At 49.1% G+C, this 11202-nt stretch overlaps 4 protein-coding genes across 4 annotated transcripts; 2 read left to right on the top strand and 2 right to left on the bottom strand.

The window, feature by feature from the left end:
* The first annotated feature begins 1767 nt into the window (after positions 1-1767).
* Positions 1768-3024, top strand: F4807DRAFT_110333 (RNA recognition domain-containing protein). The gene is made up of 5 exons (XM_047992750.1): positions 1768-1996; positions 2064-2136; positions 2256-2362; positions 2415-2647; positions 2742-3024. Exons 1-5 carry the CDS (start codon positions 1977-1979, stop codon positions 2840-2842), a joined length of 534 nt encoding a protein of 177 aa, XP_047853626.1. The 5' UTR covers positions 1768-1976; the 3' UTR covers positions 2843-3024.
* A 421-nt stretch (positions 3025-3445) lies between these two features.
* F4807DRAFT_110290 (ChaC-domain-containing protein) lies at positions 3446-4688 on the bottom strand. Its single transcript, XM_047992749.1, has 6 exons — positions 4626-4688; positions 4372-4515; positions 4279-4310; positions 4165-4214; positions 4102-4106; positions 3446-4040 (listed from the first exon to the last, which is right to left on the bottom strand). Exons 2-6 carry the CDS (start codon positions 4422-4424, stop codon positions 3479-3481), a joined length of 702 nt encoding a protein of 233 aa, XP_047853625.1. The 5' UTR covers positions 4425-4515; positions 4626-4688; the 3' UTR covers positions 3446-3478.
* Positions 4689-5998: 1310 nt separating this feature from the next.
* On the top strand, positions 5999-8015 carry F4807DRAFT_110196 (EF-hand). Its single transcript, XM_047992748.1, has 4 exons — positions 5999-6299; positions 6488-6506; positions 6624-7005; positions 7151-8015. The coding sequence occupies exons 1-4, from the start codon at positions 6259-6261 to the stop codon at positions 7612-7614; spliced, it is 906 nt and encodes a 301-aa protein (XP_047853624.1). The 5' UTR covers positions 5999-6258; the 3' UTR covers positions 7615-8015.
* Positions 8016-8038: 23 nt separating this feature from the next.
* Positions 8039-10674, bottom strand: F4807DRAFT_428951 (uncharacterized protein). The gene has a single exon (XM_047998294.1). It carries the CDS (start codon positions 9969-9971, stop codon positions 8490-8492), a length of 1482 nt encoding a protein of 493 aa, XP_047853623.1. The 5' UTR covers positions 9972-10674; the 3' UTR covers positions 8039-8489.
* Between the last annotated feature and the right edge of the window lie 528 nt (positions 10675-11202).

Here is an 11202-nt window from a genome sequence, read left to right as displayed (position 1 = left end):
AGGTTCACCATATCACACCTTGCTATGGTGTATATTGAAGAATCACGGCTTACTCCATGGTAGCCAACCAGATTATAAGCATTACCTATACACAACACATTAAAGACGCGTTATCCAGTAATAACATCACATGACAACCCCAAAATGCGGCATTGTGGGGTCGAATCGGATTTCATTTACCAAGAATTCAATGGTATCCTCAGGATTCTGGTATCGAGATGGCATCATTCAAAAATCTAGAGTAAACATTGCAATATCTATCAATTGCTCAAATTGCATCTAGATAAACCGAAAGAAAGTGATGATGGAACCCGTATCTCTCAACCAATACATCCTAGGATACAGTATCTCGACGTTTCACTTTCATCCACAACGAAATGCAGCACGTTAGCATCCTTGTCCGTCTCGCATCGTACCAGGATGCCTAACGTCGCTAGACTGTTCGGAGTTCTACCGCATCAAAAACCCATGTGCTACTCCAGCGGTTGGCATACCTCTAATCCACCTAGCTACCTACCCTAGGTAGAGACGTGACTGCTCTCCCATCTTAGTAATATACCCAGCATTTTCAACACCGGCGATACAGGGTCTGACATTGTGGGTAAGCCCGTGGGGAGCATGGAGGGGTAGCGTGCCTCACTCGCATTGCCTGGCCGATCAAATCAGCCTTCCCGTTTGAGTTGACGTCCTGCAAGCTATTGGGTGATCCTATATGCCGAAGGTCCCAAACGAGCCACTCTTGCGTGAACTAGACCTGGCGCTTTTCCTCATATTCACTGAATTTGTTACAGCTATTTAAGGCTAGGTAGGTCTTAACGAGATATTATGTAGGGCTCGAAGGAAACTGAAAAACCAGGCTGAGGATGGTGGATGGCGAACAGACTATAACGTCCTTTTTTTAGCCTACGGCAGGGATCACGAAACTCGAATATTCAACACTCACTACTTCTCGCACCGAACGTGAGACTTTGACAACTACGATCGACCATACCTGGCAAGAAAAGGCGGATATGGAGTATGGTTTAGTCAGAGTAGCTTATTCGCAGATCGTTCTGGAAATCGCTTCACACTCGCCTATTGCATTATGTCGAGCGCAACTCGGGCCAAGAATCGAGCTTGCCGCCAATCGCTAGCATTCCATTTTGGGATGGAGCCGACTTAGCTACTCTTCTGGCACAAGGTAGTTTGTGCCGCGTGGAGTCTCATGCTATCTCCCCAGGAGCAAGTCGAGGTCACTTGCACCTCCTCTGTTTGATGCTTGTTTTGAGCCAACCCTGCTGGCTCCCCTCTTCGTCTATCGACTATACGGTGGAGGTGGATATACACTTATTCGGACCCGCGGACTTGATATTTCTCTCTGCTAAGGGCTAGCAGAAGAGTCTATATAAAATCAGACGGGATCTAGTGCATGGATCTCCCTTCATTCCTCATTCTAGTCAGCAAACAGTGATCCATTCGCCACGGGAGCGCCCACGGGATACCTACCAACCTTTATAACCCTGTCTTATTGGCTACTTGGATATCATACAACAACCCCGCCGTTCTAGGTCCAACCGTTTTCCTTCTCTATACCCTTGTGCCGGCTATAGACATATGTCGGCAGTGTGCTAGCATCTACGAGCTATCCTATCGAGCCCTGTGGCATTGCCTACCTAGGTAGCCACTACCCGTCAGCTCCAACCACTAAACGACCAAACGAAGAACCCGATATCTTGCATCACTGCAGCCTAGCCTTACGAAAAAAAAGAACTGTTCGTGCGTACCTTTCACATTTACACAGTAGCAAGGGGATTTGTCTATTGGAACCCTATTATACATCAAGTGGACCTAGTAATTTCTTCCTCTCCTCATGCCACCTAACTTACTATACGCTATCATTTATTTAGAGATTAGCTTTAGCACCCTTCCCGTTATAGATCGTTTACTAATTCCCGCTATTACAGATTCCCCTATTATCACTCAATACCCAAGTAACAATGTCTAAACTATTCATCGGGTAAGATACAACAGTGCTAGTCGACTTATTGGTTACTCGTCTAATTTGAACGTTTTATCTCGCTCAGCGGCCTCGCATGGCACACAGAAGATGCCACTTTAAGACAGAAGTTTGAAGAATTCGGCCCCGTGGAGGAAGCGGTATGTGGCTCTATTAACTTTTGTCTGCCCATACTACCATACCACTGGATGGGAGACTTTGGATTATTTCTTCACAGTTAGAAAAAATATGAATCTTTAACTAACAAAGCATGGTTCAGGTTGTCGTCAAAGACCGAGACACTGGCCGAAGCAGAGGATTCGGGTTCGTCCGATACGTGAACGAAAATGACGCCCAGAAAGCGATTTCCGGCATGAACAACGTCGAGTAAGGTACCATCTTGGGCCATTTGAGACGGTTACTAATAAGAGGAAAACAGATTTGACGGACGAGCTATCCGCGTCGACAGGGCATCTGACACTGGCCCTCGCGGCGGTGGCGGACGAGGTGGCCCGTATGCTCCAAGGGGTGGATACGGACAACAACCCCAGATGCCGTATGCTGCCGGTCAGCCAGTTGCATATGGGATGCCGAACCAAATGATGTACCCACCTGCTTATGGGCGTGGAGGCTACCCACCACAGCCGGCTTACGGAACCCCCCCGCCACAAGGTATAAAAAGCACGAACCAAACTTGTAGATTGCCTTAAGGGGATATCAGCTACGAAGTAAATGGGCATGGGCTAATGAAAGGCTCCAAATCTAGGATACGCACCGTATGGTTATCCAGACCAGCAACAAGGCCAACAAGGCCAACACCAACACCAACAACAGCCACCTCAGGGGCAGCCGCCATACGGACAGTAAGAGCCCGGCAGACGAGACATCAGTCAACGAGAGCTCTACAGTGAATTTTGATCTTCTTCTAACAGGGCAGTAGCTTGAACAGCAACCTCCCAACCGATACAATCGATACTTGGAGGCCTGGCTTCCCTACAACACTTCAACGCTCATTACTTTCAACGTCATAAAATCGATCATTTACCATCATACCTGATTCAACCTATCTTATATCCTTGAGAACCGACCTTCGAGATTCTGAACCGAAGCGAGGGGATTTACATATGTATATACATTCGTTTTGCGTATCTTCTTCTATTCAACACCATGTATGGTCCTTGTGGGTGACATGAATATCAACACTATCATTTACGACTTTATGAAGGGGAAATGAGGGACCGAGGCTACTTAGGGGGCCTAGAGGTTCGATTTCGAATGCTCGTAAGAGCAAATCACGAGTGTCGACCCAGGAAGAGGAGAAAGAAAAAGAAAATTACTGGTTGGAGAAACAGGATAAGGATAGGAGGCGGAGGATACGACAATAGGACACTAGTGAATCGATATGACGTTTCATATGTACTACCTACATGTGATTGAAATTTCTTAGTTAAATGAGCAAGCATTTGCCCAATAACCATGAAACCCTCTCCCTTAGCACACTACTCACGCCTTCTCTGTCTCTTCCTGCTCGTCCACACTGCTCACCTTCTTGAACTCGTGGGATACAGGACGTTCAAACCCTTCAACCTGCAATTCGCCCGCACGACGCTTGCGCTCGATCTCACGCACCCGATTGGACAGATCCGTCACATGAGCGTCGCCGCTCTCGGGGCTCAACTCGTCAAGCGCCTTCTCCAGACTCAGCAGATAGTCCCGGTTTAGGCCGCTCGGCCCCTCGCTGACGTATATGTGCTCAGCAAGAGCCTGGGGATCCTGAGGGCCCGTGAATTGGTCGTTGTCGGGCGTGCCAATATAGACCAGCGTGCGGATCGAGGCCGACCCGTCCGCCGGATGGAAGGGCGTGTAGTGGATCGTGTATCCGTTGATCTCCCGGATGTCGAGGTACTCTTTTACTTCGGCAACCTTGTCGGCTTTGATACGATACGCGGTGCCCCAGACCTTTTCGGGCGCCGAGTCATGGGCGTCCGCTAGAGAGGCCCAGAATGACCGCTCGATTAGAGTTACGACCCGACCGGGCTCCTCGGGTGTGCCGCGGTGATCTTGACTACATGTCCGGTTACCCCTTTTTCCTTCTTTTGAGAACTGCGAGAACTGAAGGAATTTACCTTGCCTAGAGAAATGAGTGTTATTTACGTCGTCTAAGACAAAAAGGTCAAAGTGAATTATACCTGCCAAAACCGCCGGACATAGCCTGTGACCCAACCGGGCACTCTGCGATCTACCGACAACTCTCCGTGAGCTTCAGTCCATACATACACACTAACGCCGGCATGAATCCCTACCATAATGTGGAGGGGGTTTCCATATTAAGCTCCTGTGTCTCTATGGGTAAGACTAAGCCAATTTATAATATGACTCTTGTAAGTATTACGCACCCGTAGCCAAATATCCAAAATTCGTCCGTCTCGGGCGTCCCGTTGGCTGCCATGGCCGACGCTCGGGTCTAACCACTTTCTTTCTCTCCGTTTTTCCAAAAAGTTAAGTAGGGGTTTTAGATTCGTAAAGTTACATGTATGTGCCTAAAATTAAGAATTAACAATGATATGAACAATTCTATTCACAACTTCAAGATGACGTTCTGAGCCGTTACGGGTAGTTGAGATTGTATCATAAATGCCAAGCATTTCACCTTAGAAGGCTATCTTAAGAGGACCGGAGTACTACCGTTCTCGTGGGTTGCGGCTCCGGCCAACGGACCTATGGATGGGGTTGCAGGTTACTAATCGTCCCGCTAACAGGCAGCTGCAGTGCCGCTGGGATTTTCTTAGGGCTGCTTCCGAACCCAACCGCAGACAGCTTTGGATTTCGTCATTTGGTAAAGACTGCAAGAACCACGGGACTATAAATTTATTGTCTTATGTCATAAGTAATTGCGATGGACACCAATAGGCTACTACTACCTATAGGTATCCAAAATTCCAAGTTTGTAATCAACGAAGGTAATCCAATTCCTCTAGTCTTTCTATCTTCAATATTTCTTGCATACGGCGCATAGAAGAATTGGTATGCACCCCGCAATAACTTCGGGAGCGAGCGTCTGCGCCTCATTCAACATTACAGGCAGCAGTAATTTCAATGTTGGGGATTCCATCCTATTATAGGTGCTCCGCCATACTCGTTATCTCCCTACGTACGTAATAGGGCATGCGCCGAGAGCTCAGCGATACCAGATGAAGGCCTTTGCTGCGAACAAAAGGGATTCCGGGGTAAAGCTTACCCTATTTCGTAGATCTATGAGATGACGGTGTGAGACTTGATGACGGAACGGAACCGGGGAAGAAGCTGCCTTGTCACCAGTGCCTCACTGGTGCAGCTGAGCTTACCAGTTCGAGTCATCCCGAAGTTTTCCTATTTCCTTCACCTATAATTCAACCTTCTAGAAAGACCCGAGAATCGCCTCACCCCATTCTCAAAAGCCGGCTCTGCCACCTTCGGTCAGGGTTAGTGAGTGAGAAAAGCTTGATCCGAGTAGCCGTCGGATAGCAAATCCAGGGTCCTGGAAGCGTTTGATGGACAAACGATACAACACACAGCCCCCACCAGCTCGAACGCCGGTGTATGATTTTGATCGGCCTTCCTGGTGTTACTGCGGATCTGTCAGTTATCTATACCGCATACGGTCTTGATTGGTGCCGGATTCCCACACGACAATCTTTACTCTCGAGATCAAAGAGAACAGATGTCACAGACTCAGGCACCAAGGAAATTTTCTCGGATTTCGAGACAATAGGCAAACATTAAAATCCTTTCAACCCTTTCCCTTTACTACCTAGGTGATTGCATCTATCCGGCTTAGTCGTCGATGAAAGGGACGCATATCGACCTGCTTACCCAGCTAACAACTACCAATCACCAACCAAATCTTTTGGAAACTTACCTACCTAGTAACTGACCCCGAACTCCTATCTCATTATTGACAGCAATCTTTGCGGCTGAATCGAATTTCTTTGTTCGTTCCGTTCCGGTTACACTACGGTTCGGTTGTGCACTGCCGCTTATCCAGTCCACTTTCTATTGCTCCATCTTCAAGCGCCGAAGCAACTAAGAACTAATTTTACCCAATTTAACTGCCCGTCTGCACCTAAGCTACCATCCATCAGCTCCCGTCCCATCAATACAAAAACAAATAAACTTGCGCTCCCAACTGCGCGTCCTCTCCTTGTTTCATAATAAACAAGAGTCGCCGTCTGCAGTCTCTACCGGCCTTCACTCTTTCACTACCCGTACATATCGAGTCTAAAACAGTAAAGACAATCAGCATAATGGCTTACAACAGACCCTATAACCCGGACGAACTGCCAAGGTGAGTTCCCGCTTAATGCTACAATACCCCGCCATCGTCATCGCGCTCTAAACGAGACCCGCGATGATTATATGGTGAAGGGGACAAGTCGTTCGTATGAGAACGCCGCCAACTTCTGTGCGATCGACAAGGAGGCGATTCATTCTCATCATGCATTAGAGCGAGAGCTAACCAGATTTTGAAACCAGATTCGCAGAGCCTGAGCAGGTACGCGCACGCACCTCCGCGAAAACCTCTTATCTGCCCTACATTAATCCCTGCGCATACCCCCTCTTCCATCCACACCCATTTCCAATCTCATACTAACCGACCTCCCCATCGTAGAAGGGCAGCGCACCGAGTCAGTCCGCTAGATACGAGAGCAAACCACCGCCGCCTGTCCCTGGTGCTGGTCCTCGACACGACAGCATCCCACCTCGTCGCGCTGAACCAGGACGCCTGACTCCTACTGGCTACGCCCCAAGTGGCTCGCCGCACCCAGGCAGCTACAGCAGCAACGGCGGCGGCCATAGCAATAGCTACGACAACTACAACTACAGGCCAAAACCGCATTCGACCATGTCGCCACCACCTTCCGCGTCAGGTCCGCGACCAGTGGCGCATAATCGCCCGCCCCCCGCGAGTCGACCACCGCCTTCGCCTACCCCGGGGGAAGGCGCTGCTGACCCGACGCTTCTGCCTCTGTTCAGAGCTGTTGATAAAGATGGTAAGCTATTTTATCATTCTTTCAACCTTTGCGATGTTATGAGCGGCAGCACATCGCATCTATGGATGCCTAATAAGAAGGAACAAAGACATGGTCCAGATACACTGTAATAAGAGTAAGATAAGACTAACAGTCTTCAAAATAGGCACAGGCCAACTCTCCGAAAAGGAACTCTCAGCTGCTCTCGTAAACGGCGACTGGACAGCTTTCGACTCGCAGACGGTGCGCATGATGATTCGCATGTTCGATAGCGACCGTTCGGGTACTATCGGGTTCGAAGAGTTCTGTGGGTTGTGGTCATTCCTGGCATCCTGGCGCGCGCTCTTCGACCGCTTCGACGCCGACCGAAGTGGCAACATCTCCCCCGACGAGTTCAGCAACGCTCTTATCGCCTTCCGCTACCGCCTCTCCCCTGGCTTTGTGGACCTGCTGTTCCGAACCTACGATAAGCGCAACGAGGGTGTCATGAGTTTTGACTTGTTCGTCCAGGCTTGCATTAGCTTGAAGCGCATGACGGATGTCTTCAAGAAGTACGATGAGGACCGCGATGGATACATTACCCTGAGCTTCGAGGATTTCTTAGTGGAGATCTTGAAGCAGCTTAAGTAAGCACTAATCGCGAGATCGAGGAGAGAAATTGCCCGGGGCTGATAGGAAAGGCGGATTAACACTACGTTGGGCTGGGGCGGAAAGCCGTTGGTGTGTATAAACGGACTCATCTATGGAGCGGCCCTCCGAGACGACGGAGGTATATAGGCGTGGGTAGGCCCCAGTTTCCTCGGTTCAAGGGCAAGGCGTGCGTTCAAGCATTTAGTCGTATGAGCAAGCTCGTGCCTAATCATGGAACTTGAGCTAAATGGAAGCATTCAAATCTGGAATGGAGCGGCAGTGAGCATGCGAAGCGATACGGGTGAGGCAGGTCCAAGGATCTTTTTTCTCATGTGTTTGCGGTAGATACCAAATTTATACGGGAAGGGGAGAATGAATGAATTTGCCTAGCTAATAGCGAACAGAAGGCAATCAATCAATCGCATTCTGTCCATATCCACGAGGATAACCTCTTTACGTGATTTCCCAAAGCCAGAAACCAACTTCGTAGAATCCTTAATCCCCAAGTCCTAACGCCTTCATCCCAAGTCAAGTATCCCTTCCCAGCCGATATAACCCCGTTCGTTCCCTTACCCAACCAAGACGCGAAGGTCGAATTGAGAGCTCGACCTGTAAAGCCCGCCGTGGCAAAATCCGCGTAATAAAATATAGACAGCCAAAATAAGATGAATCCCGCCCGTCCCTGGTATCTTTTCATTTTCAAAAAAAAAAAAAAAAAAAAAACCTCATTTCTGACAATCGCGCCAAACCGTTCCCAAAGGTCATAAAACCTATTAAAAGATAAGAGCTCTTTCCCAGTAACTTATGTTAAATATACCATCATAGGCGAAACGAACGCGCCATATCATAACCTTCGAAGTTCCAAGTCTCAAGTCTCAGGCTGTCGCAAGAGCGGCCGTGGACCTGAATCTCAACGAAAGACCTCCCCTAAACGATCTCCTCGATTTTAAGCCAGCCTGAGGGTCAAGCGGCTTCAGTTTACCTAGGTCCTGAGCCTTCATGCTTACATAGGGCTTCGCGTTGTCGAGGGCCCACTGGTCTTTCTGGCTCTCGGAGGACCATAGCATGCCGCTCCCTGAGACAACAACTTCGTCGCCGCTGCCGAGGCGCATGATTTCCGTGCTAACGCCGCCGATACTACCGTTGCTTCCCTTCCGTGCATGTGTCGGTTTCTCGCCGGGCTTCGTGGCGAAATGAGGGCTTAGAGCGATTTCAACCTCGTCGCGGTTCCAACGCCGCGTCTTCAGCATCCCCGTAACCAGTCCACGGACGTCCTTTTCTCCATCATGCGCACTGATCCATACTCTCGCGCCTAGTTTCGTCGCAATCTCGGCACCGGTAGGTACTCCTGCGCAAATATTACCGCCGAGCCACCACGGATTTGATATACTATCCATGCAATGCAAAAGTGCCGTCAACGGAAGTGCTGCCTCAGCCACTAGGTGAGACGTAGCGTAAGGCGCTAGATGGGCGTACGAGATTCCGTGTGGCGAGAATATGACAGAAATAGGACGAGTATGTCCATTCGAAGTAGCCGGACGTACGTGGTTATAAGAAGTAGAACGCGGGAAGTGAACACTTGGACTTGGACGTGCCGGAGAAGGAATCAAAGTCGAGGCGGACTGAACTGAGCGCAATGAATGAGGCGACACTGGCGGTGTGGGCGGCGAGAGAAGGGTATCGGGAATGGATAAGGCGTTTGTGGATGTCGCAATAGATACCTGTGTCGTAGGCGTATTGGGAGTGGCGGGCGGCGTAGGTGACTTTGATATGGTAGGAAGATAGTACCTCAGGTTATGTGTTGGTGGAGGTCGGTACGTAATACCGATTGCAGCGTGTAAGCCTGCTAGGTCGCGTTTCTGCGGTATGAATGCGACGGTCACCTCGCCTCCTTGGCCGCCGGGTGTTGCAGGCGGGACAGGAACTCGTACGACCGACTGCTTGCCCGTCAACCTCGGGTCTTCCCACCGCTCTATCGTCCGAATCTTCTTCTCATCAAAGTACTTCCAACTCTTGATCAACCGTGCTGCTTGTGGCTCGGCAAGAATGAGAGTGTTAGTTCCCCTCGCCGGCAACTGTCGTAACGTAGCTTCATTGCAATGGTCACTCTTATGCTGACTGATGATGACGAGATCTGGCGGAGCCGGCAGTTCAGACAGCGACGATATACATGCTGGGTGTATGTGAGTCGTTATAGAGATTTTTGAATGAAAGATCTTAGAGGGACCTGTTATCCATGGATCAAGGAGGACGGTGAATGGTTTAGCTACGAGACCCTGAGCGAATTCGGGGATGATGGGTTCAAAGGATAAGAGGAATGAGGCGTCGGAGTTAAGGTGTTTCACGGTCAAAGCCATTATGATCGTTGACGAGCTAGAAAGGGTGGTCGTTTCGACTCCCTCTTGGGATAGGGAAAACGTGCAATCATCTGTATTTCGGGGAGTTCAAGGACGGGTTAATGGACCATGGCTGGATGAGAGGAACAAGCGGAACACTAGATGGGCTGAAAAGCAATGGCGGAAAGGAATAATAATGACGAAGCAAAGACGAAGACGACTTTAGGAGGATCATTAATGGCTTGATCCCGGGTCCAATAGAAATAGAAAAATGTCTTGTCAACACGCGAATGGCTGACGAAGCGAGGAATGTCCAGGTGGGTGTACGAAAGATCGCGTGGAAAGAGGGATATTCTGTCAGGAGATGACAGATAGGACAGAGAGGACAGAGAATGACAACGGTGATCGTTGGTTGAATTATAGAATTAGGAAACGATCGAAGGCGTCGTCAAACATTGGAAACATTGGATCTAGTGGCTCAATATCCAATAACCAATCTCTCTCAGATCTCCCTCTCACTATCCCCCTTGTGATATTGAAAGTCTGATCATTGATCGAAAATAGGGAAAAACACAGCACCTTGGCGACCTTATCACGCAACAAACCCTTCACAACCCTTGTGGTGGGCGAGGTCTTGTTTTAGACAATATACGGTAAGCCATGTTTCACATGGTAAGCCGGGGGTAAGTGGATGCGAAGTTGGAAGATGGGAAGATGGGAAGATCTGCAAGATGGGATTGACCATGGAGACAGAAATGTTTCGGCGTTTTGCTGCCAAGTTGTGTACGACGCCGGTTACTCTTAATGCCGGTTGACCCGTGCCCGGTACTTACGACGTAGTATGGTACTTTACCCAAAATCGGAGAAAGAGGCGGCCTGGGACTTCCATCATTGGTCCGCCTCCAACCTTAGTGCAAACTTGGCTCGCTTAGAAGTGCCTACGTAAACTTAAAATAATATGGACATGTTCCAATCTTCTAGAGGTTCACTGTTGTATTGAATCCTTTCCTCTACATCTTCATCTTTGCCCTCAACTCCCGAGGAATTTCAACAATCTCAAACATGTTGGTAATCAATCTTTATAAGCATTCGGTATGACAGGTGGACAAGTAGAGATCATTCTTCATGTCAGCAAGTCTCGGGAAATGAGATACTACCTTGTCCTACTAGAATGACGAGTTCTCATTCTCTCTGCGCGTCCTCAAACACCATCGGACGATATCGTTCCATACGTCATTCTTAACGTCCGAAG

The sequence above is a fragment of the Annulohypoxylon truncatum genome, assembly GCF_022578515.1.
Source record: "Annulohypoxylon truncatum strain CBS 140777 unplaced genomic scaffold F4807scaffold_19, whole genome shotgun sequence".
Taxonomy (NCBI): domain Eukaryota; kingdom Fungi; phylum Ascomycota; class Sordariomycetes; order Xylariales; family Hypoxylaceae; genus Annulohypoxylon; species Annulohypoxylon truncatum.
This window is presented reverse-complemented; position numbering and strand designations above follow the sequence as displayed.